This window comes from Acanthopagrus latus, chromosome 19 (assembly GCF_904848185.1).
Source record: "Acanthopagrus latus isolate v.2019 chromosome 19, fAcaLat1.1, whole genome shotgun sequence".
Taxonomy (NCBI): domain Eukaryota; kingdom Metazoa; phylum Chordata; class Actinopteri; order Spariformes; family Sparidae; genus Acanthopagrus; species Acanthopagrus latus.
In genome coordinates, this window is record NC_051057.1 from 6,249,057 (window position 1) to 6,276,017 (window position 26,961).

Genomic DNA, 26,961 nt, shown 5'->3' on the forward strand with positions numbered 1-26,961 from the left:
CTGTACTCAATCAAAACCCCATACTTTTCTGATGTTGATGAGTGCATCTCTATCGTAGGCCAAATGTGCTTCAGGAGAGGTGAAAAAAACAGAAAAAAATATATCAAAAATGTAGTGAGGATTAAAGTAGCTACTGGACGCCACATTTTCATGCACTGCCGTTGTCATAGCAAAATGAATGGTGAATAGTTAAGCTTAAATGGAAATGTGGTAATTAATTCAAAGGGAAATTACAGCTGTCTTAATAAGATATCTATGACTGTAACTTGTGAATATAATGACCATTCAGTTTATTCTTAACTTTCTTATCCAGGAATTCATATCGTACTGCTTACTAACCCAATAACAAATAAACCACATTTTCGCACCTTGACCAGACACGGTCCAGCAGCAGACTAGGTTTTGACCTGGTCTTGTTGATTTTGTTTTCTTCCAAGGTCGAATAGTGTTTGAATTGGTTCCACTTCAAGCATCTGCCCCATCATGCTCAGAGAGTCAAAGATCTTTCACCATTAAAGATAGTCAGATGTTGTCGATGTTTTAAAGAATTTCGACAATACTTCAAGACCAAAGCTCACAAAAATGAAAGCACATGATCTGTTTTCCCGGCTATTACTGCTAAACATAGCCATTTTTTTCGTTGTTTTTACAAGGTACGAACCTTGCCTGCTGAATCCTTTGAAGAGCGAGAGTGGAGGAGACAAAGGAAGCAGTAGATCCACTGCTGTTAATGTGCAAATGGTTCACATTTAGGCTAGCATCACGATATGGAGAACACATGTGGCTGTTATCCTGCTGTGTCAGAGCACTGCTTTGTGAGAGAGATATGATCAAACACCACTTGAGACTGTGGTATTGGTGCACGCTGATGAACAGCTGCATGAAACAGATTACTGCCGCGGCCTTCTATATAGTGATAGGCTATTTTCTACTTACGTATATGGATAACTGGTCGTAGGACATGCAGCATTCTTATGTTTAGTTAAATAATCTGTTTAGGATGGTCCCGAAGTCTCAAATTGTTTGAGAAGTGTGCAACTAATAAAGGCCTCCGAATCTTGGAAGGATTGAGGCGACCTTGAATCTGCTAGATGAGAAAATTCTATCTGTTGCACATTTAAACCGCTGCAAAAAAAAAAAAAAAGCAATAATATTTGATTGTTCACTTGCCAGGAGACTTTGGACTGGACGATTCAGTGTCACATATCAAAGCCATGTAGCAGGTCTAGTATTACAGCAGTTAACTGATGCATTTTCGTACCATGAGCTTCTGTTTTATCTGACTACCAATTTTTTCCCCTTCTTGTGATCAAAACCATTGCGTGTCAACAAAGAATGGTATGCAACGACGTATGATACAGACTAAATATGGTAATATTATAAACGCTATTGCTGCCCGCCCGGATGGTATTTTAACCGTCTCGAAGCACCAACCCCAGAGACTGGTATTTTAAGTGCCATAATACTGTCAACATCCATCCACAGTGAGGGATATTATGTGGATTTATGCAGTGTTAGGGGAATCTGAAAAAGGACAACAAGTGTTTGGTCACTAAATTTAGGAGAGGTCTGCCACTACCACACGTGTTCGGTTGTGACCGCACATGTCCAATTTTAAGTCTCTGTATTGTTTACTTTTTTTTCGTGAAAACACATGTGTTCGTGTAGTTCAGTGGCAATAAAACCTCATCAGTTTCCCTGCCCCATGTGTGCGGATGGGCTTGCATTTAAATCAAACAGCAGATTTTCCCCCCTCAAACAATTGTTGACTTAGTAGTGTTGTAGTTGCTAAGTTGCTAATCGCTAGGGTGCAGGTCTTAAATGATTTTTGTATATATAGCAACTGTCAAAACATTAGTTACAGGGTTTGAGTCCTCTAATAGTTGTCATCTTAAGGGCAACGTCTAACGGATTCTAGACTTGACCTTGTTGTCTGTACTCAGTGCTCTGTTAGCAAATCGTTTCTTTCCATCAGTGTTTACCACCACAAACCACAAACACTTAGCAGGCTGTGGTTTAAACAAAACAACCCCAGCAGGAGCGATATTATGTGGGGAGACAACAGAGGGAGAGGGAGGGCGGGGAGGTGGAAGGAGGTTCGCATCCTCCTCCCTTTTCCAAATGTCTGTTTAATGTTTAATTTCCCCCCTCCTCTGGTCCTCTCTGTCTCCTCTTTTTCATTCATTCACGTTTTGGCATTGTTATTACAGGGAGGCGATCAGACTGCCACTGTGCTCACCCTGTGCGCCATGATGGACTTTAATTTGATGCAGGAGACGTGCCAACTGGCCATCCGGGATGTAGGTGGCCTTGAAGTCCTCATTAACTTGCTGGATACAGATGAAGTCAAATGCAAAGTGAGTAGCTGTGCCAAAGCTGGACCTAGATGGCCTACAGGCATAAACAGAGCTGGCTATGTGTGCCAGCCTGTGTCTTAGTTACAGAAACACTAGCACTGGGTAGAGAGCGTGCCTTTGAAAAAACACAGGGTAGCAATTATTCACCAGTTTGCCTAATGATGTGTGGGTGCTTTTTAACCTGATTTTATTACGGCTTTCTGTCTATTTTTAGTAGTGTAGTAAGTAATAATGTGGATAAATGTTTGGCTATGAGATATCACTCTACAGTGTTAGTCTAAAAGAAGGCCTCATGTTGGCATTGGGGCAACAGTTTCTATTCCACAATACAGAACTGTCATTTTTTAAATATTGGTAAAGCTTTATATTTGTGTCTTAAGTTTTAGTTAAAAGGTACAGTAAAAGGCCCTTATAAGTTCTCATATGATGCATATTGATAAGACTGTATTAAGTATTAAAGAGGCATTACAGTGTTTCAGACCCTATTTTTTACATGTTTTAGTTTGTAAATGATTTATGCTGACACAAAAGTTGTGGATTCGGTCCAGTAAATCATCTCAGTTGACAGCTGCGTCACGGCTACGGAGTCATCCTTTGGGCCAACTAATCAGCTGTCAAGGTTACTGCAATTAAAAGTGTTAGTTTTTTGCCACTGACTGGCTGAGGTTGTTATTCTAAGTGTCTGACGACATTATAGAAAAGATTCCTACAGCATTAGACAACATTTGTTAAAAAGTGAGATCCTTTCACAACCAGAAACACAAGTCTTGCTTGTGGAGGGTTAGGGTTAGTGTAAGTGTCGCTTTGTTACCGTAGTTGCCTCATCTAGGTCTAATCAAAATCAGTTCAATATTCCCCCATGACTTTACAAATAAATTCTGACTGGTAGTTCCTTTTAAATTCCAAACTCCACTCTCCAACTCTGAGTCTCACTGTTGCTTTCCTTCATTGAAAAACTCACCTCAGATTTCAGAGTGTGACTTTTCCCTTACCAAGACTTCTTTCTCACATCTATCTCTGTGGGAATTTATTCCGTAATGTTGTCAGAATTAAAACCTCAGCCTCTCAGTGGTGAAAACAGCAGTTTTAGCGCACGTAACTTTGACAGTTGGTCTTGCCCCAAGGGGTTATTTTGAAGCCATTGCAGCTGTGTTGCCACTGACAGAAGAGGCAAGCTACCGGACTCTAATTCAAAAACTTTTGGTCAAAATTAATTATTTACACCTCCAAACATGTAAATATATTGCCCAGGTTTAAAAATACCAGAACTATCCTATAGTTATAGCATTGCAATCGTCTTAAAGTGTTTATTATGCTATTATTAACACTTATATAAGCTTATTCATTTTAATAAATATCTTGTTAGGACTTACAGATATCATCGTAATGTTTTTAAGGAAAAGAGATACTTTTATTCTGCACCTTTGTATAAGCCCAATAGATGTATATTATTATAAAAAAAGTTTTATAAACATAAAAATATTATCAATATGACCTTTTACTAAAGCATATTAAGGATTTCAATATAAACATTTTTCTTACAGTGTGTGACTGTTTCATCTGTGTGTGTTTTTAGATTGGATCTCTGAAGATCCTGAGAAAAATTAGCCACAATGTGCAAATACGTCGAACTATTGTCGACATGGGAGGCCTGCAGAGCATTGTGAAGATCCTGGACTCACCAGACAAGGACCTCAAGGCCCTAGCTGCCGAGACCATTGCTAACGTGGCCAGGTTCCGCAGAGCGAGGAGAACCGTCAGGCAGCACGGCGGTATAAAAAAACTGGTGGGTATACTAAAGAATTCAGGTTAGTGTTGCAACAAAAAAATATTAAAACCTCTCTGTACTGCCAAAATGATGTGCAACAGAAGAGAAAACGACAGAGCAGAACCTGATCTGTCTGTATTGGTGTTAATGTACATGCGCTACAGTGGTAACTTTCCATTAAAAACACTTGTCTGTTTATGTCTGCGTCTAGTTTGTGATTTAGTACAAACGTTTTCGCGCTAAACCACAGACACCATGGAACCTTTGGAAAAACAGGATGGTGCCTTATTCTAATTTGATCCACGTATTACCATTACCATTTTGTTTAAAGTGTAAAACACATATCCAGACGCTCCTGAACTACTGTATGTTACTGTATGCACTGCAAGTCAGTCACCCTTTTCATACCCTTTTCACACTGTATGCAAATGCCAGATATCATCCCATCCATCCCTTTTCACACAGCTTTTGAAAACAGCAGTCTGGGTACTGGGGCAAAACAGATAGAATGTCCCTGACGTCCTCTGACCTGCATTCATGTTTGTTGACAGAGGGACCTGTGATTAAAGCCTCCATGCCTTGTATATTTTCCTCAGCCCCAAATCGGATGTTCTCATGTGCAAGTCGCTCTCGGAGGAAGATTAATTTCACGCTATGCTACAAGACCACCTTTGAACTGTGCTGTGTGTTATAGCTTTGCCTGCTCTGTCTCACTGGCCAGCAGCTATGGATTAGAACACTGAATGATGGCCATAAACCGTCACACTGGGCTTTTCAAGCCTAACAACAACATCTATCCTGACAGTTTTCCACTCCTAGCATCTCTGGCTTTTTCATCCTTGCAGACCCAGTGGTAATAGAATTTTAATTACACCCTTAATCACAGCCAACAACTTCCAGTGCCATCTGGAACGGTACATTATCACTCCAATCGTGCAAGCAAACTTTTCAGAGTCCTTGAATTTCTGCTTGGAAGTTTTCTGCTAAACATGTGTGGTCTTGTCTGCTTGTTTGCACACATTTCATGTTTCATGTTTATTCACATGCTAAGTCCAGGCCCCTTGTCTCTGTGCTCAGGTGAAGCTGCTGGAATGTGTGCCTAATTTGGCCAACCTGACTGCAAACCAAGTGAAGGATGTCGAGGTGGCTCGCTGTGGGGCTCTGGCTCTGTGGAGCTGCAGCAAGAGTACCAAGAACAAGGAAGCCATTCGGAAGGCTGAGGGTATCCCTTTGCTGGGATGCCTGCTCAAGTCTCCACATGAGAACATGCTTATTCCCGTTGTAGGCACCCTGCAGGAGTGCGCCTCAGAGGTGAAGGAGAGAGTTATTATAGTTTTGTCTGTTTAGCTTGTTTTTATTTTTTGTTTTCACTATTCTTGTTTAGTTGTTCTAAATTTAGTTTTAATTTCCACAGGGTCTGCTTTTTCAAGTTTAATATTTATTAGATTCTGTATTAGTTTTAGTTGGTTGGTCTTAATACAATATGGAGGGTATTTGTCAGGAACAACATATAACAAGTTCAGAATAGTTGTTACAAAAAAAGATACAAAAATTTGCTAAAGCAGTTGGCTGCAAGTCATGTAAACATCAAGTACAAAGTACAAAATATCGTCCCAATTCTGTTTTTATTACTCTTTGTTTTTGTTTCAGTTACTTTTTGCGTAACCATGATTACCTTGAGGATGATGTACTACACAGTATGCTGCACTAAATTTGGCACACATAATAAGCCGTCAAAGAATCAAAGGTCAAAATCCATGCAAATCTGTGCAAAAAGTTCTATTCTGTCCTTCATCCCATCCTTCATCCAAGTTTTGTGGAAATCCATATAGTAGTTTTTGTGTAATCCTGCTGACAAACCAACCAATAAAGAAACAAACCAACAAAAAAGCCACAAATATAAACATAACTTCCTTGGTAATAAAAAAGAAAATAACTAATGTGACGTAACTATACATTCAACAGTTTATGTTGACCATGTGGTCTGCCAATTGCCATGTCACCGCAGGAAAGCTACAGGATTGCCATTCAGAAGGAGGGCATGATCAAGGATTTGGTCAAAAACCTGAGCAGTGACAATGATGAGCTACAAATGCATTGTGCCAGCGCAATCTTTAAGGTACCTGTTTTCAACATTCCTGCCATAGTCTATGAAAGAAATGAACAGAACTGGAAAAAAGAAGGACAAGGAGTAAAATAGTTTCTCAGACTATTTTTTAAGTAGACCCAGCTTGTAGAGGCAATAATGCAGATCCAATGTTTGACTTTCTAGTGTGCCGAGGACGAACAAACCCGTGTCCTGGTGTATAAGTACAAAGGTTTGCAGCCACTGGTTTCACTGCTGAGCAAGGCAGACAACAAGCAGCTCTTGGCCGCTGCCACCGGGGCCATCTGGAAGTGTTCCATCAGTGTGGAGAATGTAGCTAAGTAAGCCACGACTCAGGGTCCCACCTTATTACTAACTCTTATCAATACACACACAAACTCAACATAACCACAGACACGCAAACACACTGATATCTTTGGGTTTGCATGATTATATGTTTGTAATTAGTGGTGACAGATTAGTATGACTATGATGAATCAGTAGTCATACAGCAGTGTAATGAACCTCAGGATCAGAGTTGATCAACAGCAATCAGGGAAATTCACACACGTGCCTTAACCTTTGGAAAATATGTTGGCTAAAATGACGTGGTTAAGCATGTGAATACAGCATGTGAACACACCAGAAAGGGCTTCAACTGGCTTGCGTGCATTAGCGTCGTCATGCCATCATCACATACAGTATTTATACATTTTATTCACTCATGACTAGCTGTGTCACTTTTTCCACACACATGCTATTGTCATGTCTCCCTGTCTTTACCATTGTTCCAGCCTGAAGTGATTATTTGCTCCGAATGTAAAGTTTTTGGATTCCTTCAGCGCTGATCGTTTATGTGAGTGTTTGCTGCTACAATTCAGTCTTTCCCAGCGTTAACAAATGCTCAAGTCGGTGCGCTGATTTTATAGACTTCAGTGACGTGTATGTCAAGTCCTGTTAGTATTTAACCAAATGTAGGCATGCTGAAAGAATCAGCCCTGAGCTGGTGATTGTCTAATGTCAGAGAAAGCAGGCTGACAGAGCCTTTAATCATTTGTCATTGAAGGCAGAAGTTTATTTAAGTGTCATTTAGCTTGGATGCTTCGGCTGTGACATTTCTGGATAGGTTTTTGACTTGCACTTAAGTGTTAGATGATTAGTCAGTAATTTGCCCTCTAAAATAAATAATGGCCAGAGGCATGCCCTGGCAGCACTTTGCATTTCCACTGGTGCACTTTTGAATGAAGGATTTAGTGTAGCTGTATGAACTTTTTTATTCAGTGTAACACACATGCAGTAATTATATATCTTTGTTACATATTGATAAAGTGTAGCCACAAACTGATAAGTCACTGTCTTTTAATCATTTTCATGAAAAAGAGTTTCATGAAGTTAAGATAATGTGGAATGTATGTCTTTCTTTTCATTCATAAAAGGCAGGGCTTTGCAGCCGAAAATGCAGTAGAATTCTAGAAATAACAAGAAGAAGAAGTAGAAGCACTTTGCGATGACATTTCTTCACCTCATATATCATGACTGACAGAATGATATCCTGCATTTAAAGTCTAAGTTAAGTCCTCCCAACTGGAACTGAGTGTCTGCTGTCACATCAAGTTAAGCGAGGATTCCTTTACTGGAGTGGAGGAATGACGATAACATTCTTTTAAAGCAACATGGACAGATCGTTGTCCCTTTAACACATGTCATGAAAGAAATCAGTTTGATTTGATTTGTTTTAATGTCTTTATATTATTATTGTCATTAAATGATTAAAGATAGTGTCATGTATATTACTCTGTAAGCAGACAGTGTTTAATTGTACAAATCAAGCTTATAAACTGGCTTCTTGATAATTTTAATTAAAGATAAACTCATGCTGAAACTCGTGCATACCGGGAACCCTTCAGACTGCAACTTGGCGTAATGATAAAACAAATTAACTGCGCTGGCCATGAGTAATGTGGCAGCATAATACACTTGCTGCCAGCACAGGCTCTCTGCCACTTGTAATGACTTGTCACACTGTTGCTATGTGAAATATTTATATTACTACTGATAATAACAATAATAGAAATAATTATAATGATGCCATTAATCACATGTAAACCACATTTAGTGACACTTCATTTGCAAACACTAAAAAACACTTGGTTGCCCTCACTCTAAATTTAACATGTCACAAAGGTATCCACGTGAGATTACCAAGAGACCATAATATTTCATGGTTTCCTTCCCGTCTGTGTTAATGTTTTACTTTGTTTCTTGGATGATGTGGGCAGTTGGATGTGAACAAAGGTGATATGTGGCTACTTCTTCAGGAGGAAACCAGCATGATGCCCGGCAAATGTTTTTAATGCACTCTTTAATGTGTAAGTGGATCTGTTTTTTCATCCTCTCTGGCATATTTGAATCACTTTAAATGTCTAGGTCAGTGACCAAGCCATTACTGTCAAAAGGCAAAGGCTGCTAATGGTAACTGTTTTTAGGGGCATGTGCTCATTTCAGAATCAATCACTGGCTGAGTGTTGTACTGAATTGAAAATCATTTTGGAATATATTTTGCTTCAGCAATAATGAGTAGCAGAGTGTGGATATTTTTTTCACTTTTCTTTCATTCGGTACATGGTCAAATGAAACAGACCCCTTGGCCCTTTGCAAACAACATCCCTTTTTTCTTTCATGTGACTAATGATTCGCGTGGTCTGGACAGTATTGAGGTCGGGGGACCTCTGCTCAAGACAAGTAGCAGCATGTGTAAGCCATTTTCCTGATTAATGATGCATCAAAATGGGAGATGATTGATGCCCTGAAATTTAATTACATTCATAACTATGAAGTACATAAGTGTATTTGTTTTAAGACCACATAATTTTATGTTTTTTGTAGGGCTTCCAATATTACATGGATGGCTTTTTTGCAGATTTATGCATGCATCGATATGTGGCCTCTTTAGCCTGTATACCGAGGTGTTATTGACATACAAAAGTGCTGTAAAAAGCCTCAACAAAAGTCTGAGGGAATAACTTTGTAATGGAAAGTCACGACTGCCAAGTCTCTACTGTATTTGCCAGCGCAGTAATGTTTGGGGTCAAGATTGTGGGGTTAGCTTTCAATTACTGACTACCCCTCCATCTTACCTCTGTTCCAGCCCTATGATGAGCACACCATAATTGCTTCTCCAAATGATACTTCTCCTTACCTCACAAACGTTTTTTTTGCTCACCCAAGTAAGTTACTGCGCCCCTGTTTCCTTTCAAATTAAATCAGTTTATCGGATGGTTAAATTTCAGGTTGAACAATCATCTATCTTTCCCTCTTTGTCATGGTTTCCAAGCATCTCTGGGTCCCTGAAATGTCTTACTTTGACATGGGTTTTTCCTCAGAGCCATAGTTAGAATGAAAGGCAGCGGTTAAGCTTTCTGCACTTAGCTGAATGTGTGATCTAGTGCAGAAGAAAGAGAAAAGTGAAAGAGAGGAAATCAGTCATAAAATTGCGCTACACAGAAGTCCCACTGTGGTTCCTGTGTCCTCCGACAGGCTTTAATAAGCTTCCCGTTGTGTGGAGCCCAGTGTTTGCAGTGGAAGCCGCTCCAGGCAGTCTTGGGTAATTTTACTCTTGCCATAACGTAATTAGCTGGGATTGGCTTAACAAAAATAGGCATGACTTACTGTTCATTTATCAAAAGTTATGTCTGTGATTACAAGATAATTCTACTGTAGGCAATTGCAGATGACACTTCAGCGCTGGCATGGGAAAACCATTGTTTTTCTTTATGGCGATTTTCACTGAACTTAACTTTGGCAGCACCTCTGATCATTAGCAGTGTTTTCACTTGTAAGAATAGGTGTGTCAGTGGACCCTGACCAAAACCAAATGACCTTGGCCATCTACAATAGCTTACAGTCTGCGCTGCCAGCGACCGTAACTGTGAATAAAAACAGTCATAGAATTTAACTGTACATCAGAGGTTTGTTGAGGTTTTTTGCAACCACGTTATATCCCCTTTAAATGTTTACTATAGTTTACCACTCTATAGCATGGGCAAACAAGGCAAAATCACAGCAAAAGAGGGAGGGAGAGTTTCCAAACCACAGCAAAGCTTTGGAAATGGAAGTACGGACAAGGGACAACTGTGAGCAGCCGTGGGAAAACTGCCTGTACCACTGGGTTGCAGCAAGAACTTTATGCCTATATGGCTGTGTGCACTTAGATAAGTAATAGCATGTTTAGCCACACTAGTGGTACAGCTCCAGGGATGGCAATGATGCAGGTCTGTTGGTCTGTCTGTCAGCTGGTCAGTCCACCACTTTGGTCCAGACTGAAATATCTCAGCATTTATAGGATGGATTGCAATGCAGTTTTGTAGACATTCATCGTCCTGAGAGGATGAGTCACACCACAGTCAAAACGTCCACTAAATGTCTTAAGAATTTGGCACAGACATTCATGATTCACGGGTGATGTACCCCTAAAACAATTGCTGATCCACCAACTTAACTATAAAGCTGCTATGAGGTCAAACATTTGTGTTTTATTGATTGTGTTTTGTGTTTTAACTATTGGTTTGATTGCCATGAATTTAAGCACATTTGCATAAATTTCCCTCTCAGGATGAATTGTAAAACCTTTTCGCTTGCACTGTCATCAGGTCTTTGTTTATGACCACACCTCCTGCAAAATTAATGACTCTAAGATCACTCTCAGTTGTGCTTCCTGCTCAGTGCTTATTAGTAAAGTAGCATGCCCATATTATGCTCATATTTGGGTTCAAACTTGGCAGTCTACAAGAAAATGTTTGCATATTTTAATGTTAAAAAAACACGTTATTTTCCTCTATTCACCATCTGACTGAACGATCTGCTTTAGTACTCGTGTCTTTAAGGCCTCTTTCCTGAAAAGCCCAATCTCCTCTGACTAATCAGCTCATGAAGGCCTGAGCAGGAACCACCCATTGTGTTTTTGGATCAACTCTGCCGGGGTTGGACATTTAGCTATGCCTAAGTAGAGCCTCTCCTAAACTAAGTTGGTAAACATATTAACTACTGTACTTCCTTAAAATCATTCTAGGATTAACATTGTAATTCTGAGCATGTTAGCATTGTGAAGTTAGCAGTAAGCACAAAGCCCCCCTGCCAAAGCCTCTCAGAGCCAGAGCTAGAGTCTATTTTGTTTGTTGATTTCTCTATCAGTTGATGTAATGAATGTAATTATGTGAAGAAATTAGTAAATAAGATGCCTGTCTTTCTCTTCTCCACCCTTGAAAGGCTTCAGGAGTACAAAGCCCTGGATACCCTGGTTGGCCTGCTGTCTGATCAACCTGAAGAGGTGCTGGTAAATGTGGTGGGAGCTCTGGGAGAATTCGCCCAGATACCTGCCAACAAGGCCACCATCCGCAAATGTGGAGGCATCAAGTTGCTAGTTAACCTGCTCACTGGAACAAACCAGGCATGTTGTGTTTTTATCTTGCTGCATAAAACCATCTGATCTTTGGAACGTGCTCCTATATTGATTTGTGCATGTATTCTCTATTTGTGTCATTTAACCAGGCACTACTGGTGAATGTAACCAAGGCAGTGGGCGCCTGTGCCACAGACAAAGACAACATGGCGTAAGTGTCCCTCTCTTCCAGGGCATCAAACCAGCTAACATTGACATTCAGAGTACAGTTGCACAAGGCAAACAGCCCAATGCAAAATGTCTTTTAACATGCAATTCTTTGCTTACTCACTGTTATTACTGAATGAGCTCTAAACACATATTCTTGGCCGTCTATTGATGTCATATGTTTTAACAAGGGAAAGACATCAATTCCAGGATTTCAACACAGTATCATTAACGTGTCATGGGCTGATGCATAAGAAAATATATGTTCTTTTAATTTGTAATTATACAGGTACTTTCCCCTTTCATCCACGGCATAATGACAGGATTTAAAAGCTTTGTTTATTGTACCTGCTGTGTTAAATACGGTTGTGGTACCATTCCCGGTGCTTTACTATAACTTTGTGGTCACTGTTAGGACTTGAGCTGGTCAGACGAACATACCTAAAGCCCCGGCCTGTCCAAGACTACATGGCCAAGAAAACACAGTGAACTACATTCCAGAGCAGTCTTTGTTCAATGTTCTTTAACCTCACCCTCAATCTGTGCTTCATTGCTTTTACAAGGCTGTTATGGACTGCAAGACCCTTCTTAATTAGCACTGGACACAAATACAACTTAATGACTGAGTTTATATTGTTTGTTAGCTGTTAAGGCTATCATATGAGCCTTTTACAATAGCTTGGAAGAAAAAAACAGCGGGTTCAATAAAAAGTGAAGCATGTCAAATTAAAGCCACTGACTTCACGCAAGAGGCGTGTTTTGCATTGCTTCATCATGTTCTCCATGTTTTCTCACAGTGTATATATTTAGGCCAGACTGTAATTTTTCAGCCTTAGCAAACGGCTGTAAATGGGAAATTCTTATTTCAGTGGCTGCTTTCTGTATGTTTTGCGGCACTCTCTTATTTTTAGACGTGTGTGTACAGTAGTTTGCTGAGCAATTAACTCAGATGTGATTGTTTCCTCCTCCAAACCAACACTGCAGGAGCTGTTTTTCACATTCCCTGTGATTAGACGATGTTTGGTTTGCCAGCAAATATGATGACGCATAATACCACACAGTAAGCTACAGAATTATTGTCAGTTGACGTGACTTAATTCTCCCAACAGGAACTTTTTCTCAAATACTACCTTCTGTTGATCAGCTCAATCATTCCCTCATCATCATTCTGATGCAGGTCATCCATAACTGCAAAAAAGCCTAAAACAAACCCTCATCACTTTCAAGTTTTCCATGAAGTACTGGTGTGTTTGTTTTCATTCTCGACCAGTAGGCAGTGTGTGGCTAATGACATTGCGCCTCCTCCACTGAGTCCTGTGTAGCTACAACAGTGAACACACGTTGTTTAATGCCTCCAGGGTTTGTGGTCTCCTCCTCTAATCCATCACTGTCAGCTGCGACTTCATTGGTAATCTGTTTCATACCTGCTTCATGGGAAGACGGAGCTGTTTTGGCGGATGATATGACGCTTCACTTTTGTTTTTGGTCCGGATTTAAGAGGCCCCGCAGACTGGAATCTGATGTTATGATCCCTCCAGACTGATTTATGTGCAAACGGAAGACAGATGGTGCAAGGGACGTCCCTGATGAGTGTTCGCTCGTTGCCAGTCACAGAGATACTGTGATTAGGGAGTGTTTAAGTAATTATGACAGCATTCAATGTCGGCCTTGTTGGTGAAAGCACACATGGGGAATACGTTACATGTTATTTACACCAGACAACGGGTGCACTGTGGCGTAATTCTTGGGCTTTCCAGACCCTGACTGCAGTCTTGACTACAGTCATGTATATGACATGAAATACAGCTTGTGCCTAAGTAAACTTCACTCAGACTATATGAAATATAGAGCAACCTGTCTCTGGCTCTGTTTGATTTGGAAAGAGGTCCTCTTTTTGGCTCTGGTTGAAAAACAAGCCACCAGCATAAAGTGTAAGTTTGTTTCAGTTTCTATTTATAAAACCCTTGTATGAAGGACTATAAACAGATGTATGCGAGTTAACCTCTGGCCCTAGTATCGCCAGGCTTTTCTGTGAAGATTGATTTGAGTGAGCAGACAGTGGGTGGGTTGCGGGCCTGGAGAGGAAATGAACAGGACTGAAGGCAAGTTGTGAAGAAAAGCCAATGCTGAAATCAATCGACGCTTTGATCCAACTTGGCTTTAGTTGCTATACTGCTACTGGCCAGGCTGATACAGCCCCAGCTCTTAGAAACAGATCAGTAACTCTTAAATCCTTGAAGCAGAAATCAACTGTTAATGAAAGTACTGATTGAAATTGCAACACTCTTCTCAATCTTGTTTATTCTTGCCAGGGTTATTTTCTTTCTGTTGTTTCGTTCATTATTAGTTTCCCTTTTACCACTATTAACGTTATTTTCCTTTCTCTGTCTGCCGACAGAATCATCGACCAGCTTGACGGAGTCCGCCTGGTGTGGTCCTTATTGAAAAACCCTAGTGCAGATGTGCAGTCCAGTGCTGCATGGGCCCTTTGTCCGTGCATTGAGAATGCAAAGGTACGGTCCAGTGAAGTAAATCTGCTTCTGCCTCTGTCCTCTGACTTATGAGTGAAACACACCCAAGGCACATAGTCTCCAAATCAAAGAGGTCTGCAGATGTTTGTGTTGTTTCAGAACGAAGGGTCATCCTGCTGACAAAACAGAGGCCTGCTTATATCACCACGCTCGTCTGCTGAGCTCTCCCTCCAACCTACTGCTGCTGGGAGGTTAGCAAGGGCAGAGCTGTGTCAGAGGAGGCTTAAATGAACCTCGGGCTAATATGAAGCAGAGAAGCCTCCTTGGCACACTGGGATTGGTGAATTGGGAAGCAGGCAGAGGGAAAAGACTGAGTAATATCCTGTAGCACGGCTTCTGATTTCCCAGCTGAATATCTCCCTTCAACATGCTACTTGTTACAGAGGCACACGATCCAAGCATAGGGCATAGGGTAATAGAGAGTTTCTGTGAACCCTGATAAAAACACTGAACACGTTGATTGCAAAAGAACCTGCTACACTGCCATGATTACTACTTATATAATTTTAGATATAACTATTTATGGAGCTACACTGTAAGTTTGGCTTAGGGATATCTGATATGTTTTTTCCAGGGCAGATACAGGTTATTATTGATAATCAAGGAAACTGTACAAGCCTTTGGAACTGATATATGTTTACAGTAAAGATAAAAATCTAACTGTCAAACTTTAGAATTGTGAGTGATTGTACAATTTACTTAAGTAATGTACTTGTATTTATATTTTCTGCTACTTTGTACTTCCACTCCACTAGATTCTGGAGACAGATATTACACTTTTTACTACATTTATTTGCTAACTTTACTAATTAGTTAGTTACTTCGCTGATTATTAATTATTAATTTATTTGATCTGCAAATCTGAGAAAAGAAACCCTCAATTTTGATAATCAGAATAACGCTGAATATCAGATCCAATAATCAGGCTGTTAATCGGATGATGCCTAGTTCAGAGGTGCATAAACAAGACAGATGTTTTCTTTAAAGAAAATAATTGATTTTACCCACTGCTGCTTGTGTGGAAAATAATGCAAAAAGCCTTTTGTATCTCCAGAAAAAGCACTGTGAGGTTTGATACATTGCGTCAAGAGACGTCATTTGAGTAGCTACCATGGTGGGTCCTCGGGTTCTAAGTCAGATCCAACCACTATACAGGCACAGTGTATTTTCCCCCCCGATTGCGTTGGCTGTAATTCCACACTTAAGGCCTCAGAAAAACAGTCAACAAATCAATGAGTGACATCAGTGTTGGTTTACACTTTGCCACTACCAGCGTAACACACCCAAATCTCTGACTAAACATGTTGGTGTTCAAGTTGCATTTCGGGTAACATAGGTGCCAGGTTTTGACAAAGGAGAGAAAAGTTTGTAATCACATTGTTTTTGATACAGTTATAAAAACTGTCATGGATCATTATGAGCTCCTTCATGACATTGTCAGGCTTAGTGTAACAGAGCAGTGTTGTCATTGAACTTGTAATGTGAATTCCAGTTGCACATCAGCACGTCTTTAATGCTCTGATCACATCATCTCTAGCTATAAACGTAATGTTGTTCCATTAGGTTGTTGCTGTGATTTAGGTAAACATTTGTCAGTGGCACAGTCTGGTTAAACTTTAACGGATATATTTAGGCCCAGGCAGGTATGTTGGGGGTGAAGCTGTTTTTTTTTGTTTTTTTCTGGCAGGAATATCTCTGGCCCAGGAACGTAGTGAAAATGATGGATGGCAACCATATGGGGGGAGTGGGAGACCGCGTACCCACTATTGAGTGCTAACAAAGTTTGACAATGTTTGTCTGGTCCTCAGTGTGCCAATTTTGAGGGAAATTCATGAACATGCTTTTTGAGTGATTTTTCTGAGACAGGGGCATTGAAAAGAGCTAAATAGCACTCTTTGCCCGTGGAGTTACGGAACCTGATACAGCTGCTTTGGTGCAGTTGCTATTTAGATAAAAATCCCATGTGGTTTGAGTTAGCGGTTCCATAGTGGATTTATGAGAGAGCCGTGGTATAAATGCATCTGTTAGATGCTCTATACTGTACTGCAGCCCCTCCACCGACACAGATGCTGTGCTCCATGCCCACAGGTCCATAACTTAAACTCACTTAATACCACGATAAAGAACCATTCAACTATCTTTGTTCTTCAGTCGAAGAAGTAGAACCTTCCCCGTCACACGTAATTGGGCGTATCATTAATTCACCTGGACGCAGAGGCACATTGAGATGCATAGTAGCCTGATTGCTCCAGAGAATGTCAAGGCACGTTCTTGCTGTCTGAGCCAGGCTTGCTCCCCTCAGCCTGAGATCACGCACAGCAGATAGTGTGTTTTCTATTTCATGTCATCCTGGGTAAGAGGAGGGGAGAGAGAGAGAGGGTAGTGAGAAAGACCTTTCCGTGTGCAGCCTCATAATGTTGTGGCTTTCAGATCTGGGGGCCTGCCCAGGCCATGAAAGAGATTCTGGCTGGTCAATCGCAGCTGGTGGCTTGAGAGAGCTTCCTCTGTCTCAGGGACTCCTGGCCAGCCATCATCAGTATTCCTGAGGAAGGGCTTCCTGTGTGTCAGGGGGGCAGCTCCTGGCCCCGGCAACCCCCCCACCCCCCGGCACCGCACACATGGCTCATCCTCTGGCAATGCATCACAGGGCCCATATACAGCGACCTTGCCTCATTTCAGCTGTGAGCTCTCTGTTAGAGAGGGGAACACACCAGAACATCCAGCTCTCCTGGCTGTACTTTTTGTCAGTGCTGAATTTGATGAAATACCTTAATTTATAGAATGAACAACCATAAAGTGCTCATAATATATTCTGTGATTACTGTACTCCACAGTACTGTGCCATACATCTGCCTTGGGCAAGTAGACTGATGTAGAGAAGGACTCCAATTAAGCATACTTTGTGATTTGCATCCCTAATTGTTAGCCTTTGGGAAAATTCCTGCTCTATTTTCAAACCACTGAACATTACAGACTCAGCCACCTCGATCTCTTCTTCCATGGCTGGCGATACGGTGAGTTCTGATTTTAAACAGCAGCCTGATGTGCCAAGCCATACTGAAGCCTCTGTCTCTGCCAGCTCTTCCGCTGTGGTTCTCTCAGCACTGCCTACCAGCCTGTCGGTTTGGTAGGCACGGCCCCATAAGTGGCTCAGAGTCCTGTGGTAGCAGCTGGTGCCTTGAAATCAAACCATGAAGCCTTGAATCTACACTGTGCGTCGGTCTGGGGCCAAGGCTTTAAATGACACTTCTAAGTAAGCTTTAAATTCTATGTTTCCTCCTCATTATGACAAGTAAGGGTGAGAGTAGGAGAGGTTGACAAAGATGTCAAATTTATTGGTTTGTTCGCTCAGATCCACAACACAGTTCTGCTGTAGGAGAGGCTATAGTTCTGTTTCAAAAATGTTTCAGTAGTTATGTTTAACATGGAGAACAGGACACTCATCATATATAGCGTCCAAATGTAAATGTTTCTTTTTTTAATGGTGCAGTACATAAGAACACAAAGGGGCAGTGTATCACCCATGTAAGTGCTAATTTCTGCTTACTGTGTTCCATTTATGCAACCTTGACTGTAGCTACTTTTATCTTGTTAGCTCAGTTAGCTGTTCAGCAAGGTGGACTACCAGGGGATTGTTTGGATTGCTGGGAGAAAGGAGTTTTTCAGCACAGGATAGCTGGTTAGCATGCTAACTTAAGTAGAGATGTCTCTTAAACACTCTGTTGATAATATTAGTGATTTTTTTCAATGTTTTTAAATTCAATTTCCAACATATTGCGCCCTCAAGCAAACAATATATCAGAAAATTTAACATGGCAGTATACAGTATCCCTGAAGTTGATTGCTTTTCCCTTAAGGGGAGGTAAGGGGAGGTCAGGTCACCAGGGCTTTAACAATATTCACTTTCTACTTAGTCCAGTTTTTAGTGGTGAGAAGCCCATTAGACGAAAGATGTTGCTGAGGTACCTGTAGTCTCCTCAGCCCTTCTGATAGGTTGATAAATACTGGATCACTAGTAGTAGGAGTTAAAAAGTTAAGTTCTGTAAAGTGGGACATAGGCCATAACTGTGTAATAAGGGTGTTAGGGTAAGTTACATTTATCACAGTGTGGGGAAATTTTGGGTAATATCCTGTGTAATTTAGTTTTGAATACTGCAATCTATGCAATACTTTAAATTATATTAAACAATGTCATGCAAAACAAATAAAACAAACAGATTTGACCACACCACCAAATTCAGTCAGGCAGACATGATCTCACATAACTCCTAACCTGCAGATATTTTAAGAAATCCTGTTGTGGGAGAACACAAGATTTCCCCATGTCCCTTCATGCAAGAAAACCAAGAAAGCGATAGTTCTGTTGAGGAGTTTGCACTGATGGGACTTTGATTGTTTCCTGGCCGGTAAAAAATACTTATTTAGCATCCTTTGTTTTGTCTGCCTTGCTCTCTTCTTTCCTCAGACATTACACTCCCTCTCTCTTCATCATCCTCCACGTTTATTTGGACCGTGCACCAGCTAATAACACATTCTTTGACTTTAGGATGCAGGGGAAATGGTGCGCTCCCTTGTCGGTGGGTTGGAACTGATTGTTAATTTGCTGAAGTCAGCAAACAATGAAGTGCTGGCAAGCATCTGCGCTGCCATCTCCAAAATAGCCAAAGACAAGGAAAATCTGGCAGTTCTCACTGATCACGGGGTTGTCCCGTTGCTGGCCAAGTTGACGAACACAGTAAGTATACCTCACTACTGGAGGCAAACAACTTTTCAACATCCCTGTACTTACTGAGAATATACATGTCTTTACAATGGATTGTAGTAGGCCTTTTCCTAACAAACATTCAGCTAATATGAATAACAGTTAGATTTAGCCTTTTGCAGAGCTGCAGTAGAGCTTGTTGTTGTCTAAATTGTAAAGACTGGTCTTCAGGGACCAATAGGATGTTCTCCTCTCCACAGACTGATGACAGGCTCCGTCGCCACCTGGCTGAGGCCATCAGCCACTGCTGCATGTGGGGCAGCAACAGGGCGTCCTTCGGTGAAGCTGGAGCAGTTGCTTCCCTTGTGCGCTACCTCAAGTCAAAAGAGAGACCAGTCCACCAGAGCGCAGCTATGGCCTTGTACCAGCTGTCCAAAGACCCCAACAATTGCATCACCATGCATGAGAAAGGAGTGGTCAAGGTCAGTTGTAGAGCTGTGACTCCTTACTCCTTCTTTTTTGAAGATCAATCATCAAGTAGTTATTTTACCTAGTTAATTTGTTTTCGCGACTAAATCTGGCTTAATTAGATTGAGGAAAATTTGCCTTCCCCTCCCACCGCACTTGTTCTAGTGAAGTGTGACAAACACTGGGTAATAAACTTTGAAAAGCTGACTATTTTGAGAGCCTTTGACCAATGGAGCAGAAACAAAGTTGGTTTTATTCTGCCGCGGAAACATGACTCCACTTTCTAGCCTTCATGGGAATTTAGAAAGGCAAACAGCTCAGTGTTTCTCCGGTAGACCCTAGATGCCATTACAGATCAAGTCAAAGGTCTGTAGTTGGGGGTAACTGTTGCTAAGGGCTGTTCCTGGACATCAGGGTAGAATGTAGCAGCGATATGGTTCAGGCCAAGCAGGGTGGGGGCAGTGCTGTTCCAGGCTAAAAGAGAACAATGTTTTTTTTATGGATCATTTTTTTCTGACTCTGTAAAGCTACGTCTGCCAGCTCCCCTCATCATCGCAGTTGTGTAGTGCTCTTCCAAAAAGAAACAAGCATTGTTTTGTCTAACATTGAGCCTGTCAGCGTGTTTCCATGCTCAGCTCCAGACACTGTTTATGTTTGTCTGTGTCTGACAGAGACGCAGAGATCCTGCTGTAATTGATGTCTTGTCACAGATGATCATCAACCCGTATTTCGGCATCATTCGCTAACTTTTTTTTTATTATCATGTTTCACATAGAGAAACTTTCACATGAGAAATCTGTCTGTGGCCACAGCGAGTTTAAATCCTTTTTTTTCCCTCCCCCAAAATAACAACTGCAATATAAATTACAAAGTGGTTATGCCATTGCAGCCAGATATTTTTTTCCCATGTTCATTAAATGGTGTATTTTAGCTTGATCTGCTGTTACAGTGTATGTGGTTCAACACTAGCCATAATTGGTAGCTGGACAGAACATTGGGTGTTCAGAAAGAGTTATGTCCAATTTGCAAAAGTCGTTAAGATGAATGCTTTTTGTAGTGTGAGCCACGACAAAAACTGGACAAGCCCTCCTTTTGTGTGTGTGTGTGTGTGTGTGTGTGTGTGCATGTGTGTGTGTGTGTGTGTGCATGCGTGTGTGTGTGTGTGTGTGCGTGTGTGCGCGTGCATGTCTATATTTGAAATTCTAGTGCGAGTCTCTCTGCGTATGTGCATGAGTGTGTGTGTGTGTGCAAATCCATGACATACCGCCCTATTTAATCTGTCTTTGTGTTTGCCCTTATTAATGTACCAGTTAAGAGTTGCAACACTACTGCATAATGTATTTTTGGACTTTTAAAGAGCTTAATCACCAAAGGCCACGTAACTGCACCCGGCATTGCATTTGTTCTTAATCTCGGACGTGGAAATGTAGCACAGGCAGCCTCATTGTTCGGTTCTCAGCCAGTCTGGAACAGAGGCTGATACCTACCTGACCCCAAAGGACACATTACAGTGTGGGAGCTTGTCAGTCTCCTGGATTGGGCTCGGACTGTAATGCCCTGCTCCATGATATACAGGCAGCTGGTAGACAGAGTGTGCTATCACCAATACTTGGACCGGGGAGGGTGTATCGAGGACTGATACAAGGCTCTGCATCTAATTTACGGCCTTGTGTAAAATTCTGGACTGGCTCTCGTATTATTGCAACCGTATATCAAAGAGCTTTTTTCTGTGCCGTGGAGAAGCTCTCAAAACACGTTCACCCACGTGTAGTATACTATTTCCACTAAGCGAAGGTTTCTCACTCCGGAGTTGGTTTAGAAAGTAACTTTCCCTCTGTAGCACACTTAATGGTGTAAGCCCAGTCCCTTAAGATTCACTGGGGGAATTAAGCACTGAAAAGAAAATACATCACACTGGAGAACACATTAGTGACCCCTCCTAGTCTATTTTTGTTTTGGTCTGGAAACAATTAAATTATTTTATCAAAAGTAAAAGTAAATACATAGTACCTAGTACAAAGTTCGAGGTGTTACACATTTTTATATAAAACGTTTTGGATTTGTTTTGGACAAAACTCGCCGTCATCTGTTATTTTATTTCCTAAATTTTCTGACAACATATTTTCCTTGGAATCTCCTCCTAGATCAGACCTTGTTGGAGAAAAAGGGAATCGAGGTGCTCACTCTCACAGGAAGCTCATACCATGGAAAATGGAATTTTAGCCCTGAGAGATGAATCGCCCTCACAGTTTGATTTGACATCCCCTCTTGGTATCTCGCAGTTTTAAATGGATGTGCCTCATTTTGTGCCGGGCACAAAATCAGCACGCCTCCCCCCTCTGCGCTGTACGTCGCTTCCAAAAAGCACTGGGGATTGTTTGCTGAAATCGTAAATTCTTGGAGACAGCTTCAGCCAGCTATTTGTATTAAAGAGGCTCTTTCATAAGAAAAGCTTTATGAAGTAAATTGGTGAAAATTACAAAATGCGGATGGTAATTATTGGCAATTTTCAACTGAAGGTATGCCAGAGTGTGGCTCTTGCCAGGTCCTGGTATGTATTTTAGGCTTTTTCTAATGTAAATGAGGAAAGTTTTTGCACCATGAGCACACTCCTTGCTCGGCACCCTTGGTGTATGTTTTTCTCTCTTACATGGTCAGACTTCGGGAGTGAAAGTGCTCAGTGAGGCTGTGTGGGGCAGAAATTGCACTAAATGTGAGGGAAGGAATAAAACCAAGCAGAGCATCACAGGTTTACTTCGACAGCTTCCTGTTGGTTTTTGGGGAACATGACATCAGGTTGCGGGTGTGGCGAGCAGATGATACAGGCACTGTGTCCCGGCTGCTCTGTTATGACTACCATGTTGTTGAGTGTAATGTTTTAGAGCCTCTCTGCCGCATGCTGGGACCAGAAATCCCAAGTCCATGTTCCTCAGGTTTGAACTGGCTTTAGGTTCAGACTGAAATGTTCCTGTTAAGGATTTGAAAGCTGCCCTCCCTTATTTTCCTCTTCCTCTTTAGAGACACAGAAAAGGCAGTTTCTGGCTTGCTGGATGCAGTAGGGAATGTTGTTTACCTTGACTTCCCTCACTAACTTCCCCTCAACCTCAGCTAAACACTGCTGTCTGTTTGTGCTGTTTGCCTCCACGGCGGAGGCTGAAACATGGGAATGCTGGGATGGAGAGGGGTTGGTGGAGCTGTAATGACTGTCAGGGCTGGCACAGGGGAGTTCAAACCTGAACTCTTGCAGCCAGACGCAGTCCAAAAGCGTGCACTTAACACCGTGACACTTCCATGTGCTGCAGGATGTACACATGCAACAAAATATGCAGCCCTCACAGACTCGTGCACCCGCTCCACCCTCTCCTCACGCCTCATGTTCCCCAGCTCCCGTCTTAGAGGTCAGGACTCGCTGGAGCTCTCTGAAGTGCAAAAAAAAAAAATGCAGTGCAGTTTTCAGACCGACAAAAGTGTTCATGTTGCCACAGTCTGGGAATATCTAACAAGTGGCGTATTATATTCCTCCACATCCCAGCTGGGAGGGAAAGAGCAAGCTAGGAAAAAAGGCAGCAAAGAGAGACACGCTTATCTTAGCCTAGCTGCGCGCTTCAGGAGACCTTATTTGGCGACGTCTGAATAACATGCTATGAGGTTGGCAAAAACGCTGCCTCTGGCACTCCTCAGGCATCCTCTCTTTTCACAAAAGAGACTTGTTTAGCAAGCTGCATGTTTTCGGTAGCCTCAGAATGTAAGTTTGCTTGCTGAGGTGTTTTGGATGCTATTTAAGAATCATATAAAAACCTGAGGGGCAAATCTTTCACATATACTGCTCCACACTGGTGCATTGAGCGAAGCTGGCATCCTGGACCGCTGATTAGGGAAGGATATTACTTTTTCTCAGTTTCAACAGGACTTACAGTGTAGGTTCACTGCCCTCTCTTGCTCATTCACACGATCAGGCTCACCTCATCTTTCATCTGTTTTCCTTCCACTGTTTGTCTTTGCGCTGAAAATCCCGAGAATGTCTCCTCCCGCCTTCTTTGGCTATTTGCTAACCACACGAATGTGCAGAGCAGCGTTTAAAGTTTGCATGTAACACGGAGAGGGGTCAGGGTCAACCTCAGCTCCGCTCTGACATGCATTGTGAACACAGTGGTAACCTGAGAGCAAAACGGTGTCAGGTTTGCCTTCGGCACTGATCAGATGGATGGAGATTAGGCAACGTCTGCTCACGAAATATCCCTGATCATACGGCTTGACAGAGGCATTTAATTTTTGTATTAAACCGACAAAGGAATCCCATCACTTCCAATGTGTAACGGACCAGTGATGGAAAGGATGGGGGAGAGGGGAGAGAAAAGGTTAGCCAGTACCATTTGAAATCACTCCACTGCCTTAAACCAAAAATCAGTGGCTGTGTGTCAGTTTTACACAGGATTAGTTCTTGGATCGCTTCCTTGGACAGTGGCAGTCTAGATGTTGTCTTGTGTGTTGCTCAGGATCAACAAGGATGTGACATTGCTGCACAGAAACCAGGGAAACGATGCAGATGGTGTTCAAACACCCCTTGTAAGCCGGCTGCAGCACAATGTTTGGTAAAAAATCCGTCTTCAGAATCCCTTTTCACTCAGCGAAGAACAAGACCTTGATATATGGGGCTTAAAAGTGCCTGAGACGTCCGAGCAGTTACTGTATTTATCAAAGCTTCACTATGTTTAGAAGCAGAGAGTCTTTAAGTGCTTAGCTGAGGGATGTAATGTTGCAGTCGGTTCATTATGGATGTAAACAAGACGATCCGAAATAATTACAAGTGTGGCTTAAGGAAACCTCAGTGGCACACCATTGTGATTTTACCGAGGAGCACACATTGAACACATTTAGATTCAGCCAATGCACCAGAGTATTTATGCTTACATTTACTTTTACTTTGATTCAGCCCTGCAGCTGCCCACAAACATAATGTAGTGATTTTGCTGCAGATTAAATAGGAAAACAGCTCACCCTCCATCCAGCTTTTTCACTTTGAGCGCATTTCTGCACAATGCGCGACTCTTTGAACGCATGAAAACCTTTCGAACGTCGAGTTTTTATGTAACCAAAAAGTAAACTTCCAGAGCGAGAGATTTCTTGCGAGCGCAAAACCATGTTCTGCAATAAGATCTAACGAGATCCATTACACAAGCCACTAATAGTCGGATAGAATCTGACCTTTGGAGCGGCGGAAAAGGCTGTCAAGTGGTGTGGGTTCATACTCAGGTTTTTAATGTTCAGCCTGCCCTGCATGACTTTCATCTGAACAAACTTGCAGGAGCATGTGCGCTCGCAGCTGTAACCCCTTTGCTGAGGCATGGTTTGGATGGGTAAATTGGGACACACACACACACACACACACACACACACACACACACACAGGGACACGTGGGACCAGTGCAGCCTGTCACCGTACAGCCAGCCAGTAGTCATTGCCACCGCTACTGCTGACATGGCAACATTAGCAGCCAGCTAACTATATGGGCACTAGTTGTAATTACACTGTACACTGTTGGAAAACAGTGATGCCTGCTTAACATCTGTCTTCTGTACTCCCGCAGCCCCTCATCCACTTCATAGGCTCCGAAGACGAGATGCTCCAGGAAGCTTCTGCTGGCTGTGTGCGCAACATCCGTCTACTGGCTCTGGCAAACACGAAGGCCCGTTTATTTCTCTGACAATCCATGATCGCAGCAGCTCTCGACATCCAATAGCGAATGTACAAAAATTATTTGGGTGAAGACAGGGGCGTTTTTTTTAGATGGCAATAATATGTTCAGGGTTACTGATATGCTTCTGACACTCCACTCACAACAAATCTGAAACACTCAACTACAATTTCAGGCGATATAGTTCACCCCAAAATTTAAACCTTGGAGATGTTTGCCTTCTCTCACATATAATGGAAGTAAACCACTCTTGAGGTTCTCAAAGCGCCGTAAAGAAATTCATTTGACCAACTCATTTGATACAGCAATGTGTCTTTCCATAAACTTTCTCAACCCGTTGTTTGCTGTACAACTATACTGCTTGTAAACCTTGCATGAAAACGTAGCTTTCAGAAAAAATGGTGCCCTTTTTAGATAAAAAATGTTAAATCACCGCTGACTGTAATGTCAAAACAAAAAAAAACACCTACTGTTTATCAAAACTGCAAATTGCAGTCTGCAGTTTTCATCCATGATACACACAAAAAGTGTAACTATTAAATGTAAAAGAAAAGTGAAAGACACTCCAGACTGTCCTCCATTCAGCAAAATGAAAACAATGTCAAACCCTGTTCCTGATGCCACTTCCAATAATTGTTGTACAGTTCCTTACAGGGCTGCTTCTGACGTCAACAGCAAATATTTACCTCAGCATCTGTCGTGTTGTACACAAACTTTGTAACGGAGTTTGTTTCAAACAAATGTGTTTGAAAAAGAGTTTCACATAAATAGAATGAGAAAAGTGTTCCAAATATTAGCATCACAAGTGTTAAAATATGTTGTATCAAATGATCTGAGTAAGGGCTCAAATAAAAATCTTGTATCTTGTTTGATGAGTGTATTTATTTGCTCCTGCTTCCGTTCTAGAACATCCTTTTATCCCCAACTCTGTGTTTACATCACTTACCCGCTCAAAACATTGTGAAAACATTTTAGGAAGCCGTCTTCTTGCTCGCTGACTGTCAAACCGATACAAATAATCTATCGCGTTTGATCCCACGCCAAATACCTCATCCGTCTGTCGGTGTGAAACGCTTCGAAGCTGTGTTGTCTGCTGTAACATTCCTTAAATAATCCACACAAGACCACGGGCTCTAAACAGTAGCCACATCTGCACGAGTGGCTCAGCCTCATCTCACGCAGTCTGCATGCTCCTGTACCGACATGAATATTCGTGAGACGTCTAAACTCAGAAAGCACACGGCCAACAATGACCCATTAGACACGCAGAGTAACTCGCTGTTGGATATACAGCACCAGTGGAGTCTGCAAAAATGTTCTGTATAAATACCGCACATTAATATGAACACATAAATTCGAGCACTGTTATCATAAGTGGATAAGAAATGTCTGCAACAATCAGGGATACAACAGTGTGTCTCCACAGACAGACATTGTGTACGACAGTGAACTGAGGATTTTCCACATTACTCAGTACTACAGTAATTTTGGATTTTGTAGAGATATTTATTATAAATAATAAAATATATTTTAACAAACAAGCTCATTATTTTTTTCAGTAAAAACAAAAATGTTATATTAAACTTTGCCAGTTGGGGTCATCTCTGTACCAAAGCACTTGCATGGCATTTCGTCAGCACCAGCTATAAAACAATGTAATAAAGGATTTTTGGGAGAATGCTACAAATTGCGCAGCTTTTTCCCATAAGTAGTTATGTTTTTAACTGTCTTTGTTGCAGGATATCTTT

The 26,961-nt window shown here is 41.6% G+C and overlaps 1 protein-coding gene across 2 annotated transcripts in view; it reads left to right on the top strand.

Moving 5' to 3' along the window:
- The window catches only part of odad2 (outer dynein arm docking complex subunit 2), a 44,564-nt gene extending 18,484 nt beyond the window's left edge, over nt 1–26,080 (top strand). For both annotated transcript variants that reach the window (XM_037078456.1, XM_037078457.1), the window contains exons 11-21: nt 2,211–2,357; nt 3,934–4,143; nt 5,203–5,436; nt 6,134–6,244; nt 6,398–6,552; nt 11,477–11,657; nt 11,759–11,820; nt 14,215–14,329; nt 18,894–19,082; nt 19,310–19,531; nt 25,106–26,080. In XM_037078456.1, the coding sequence (XP_036934351.1) occupies nt 2,211–2,357; nt 3,934–4,143; nt 5,203–5,436; nt 6,134–6,244; nt 6,398–6,552; nt 11,477–11,657; nt 11,759–11,820; nt 14,215–14,329; nt 18,894–19,082; nt 19,310–19,531; nt 25,106–25,222 (1,743 nt within the window). In that variant the 3' untranslated portion in view covers nt 25,223–26,080. The remainder of the gene's footprint in view (nt 1–2,210; nt 2,358–3,933; nt 4,144–5,202; nt 5,437–6,133; nt 6,245–6,397; nt 6,553–11,476; nt 11,658–11,758; nt 11,821–14,214; nt 14,330–18,893; nt 19,083–19,309; nt 19,532–25,105) is intronic.
- Nucleotides 26,081–26,961: the final 881 nt, after the last annotated feature.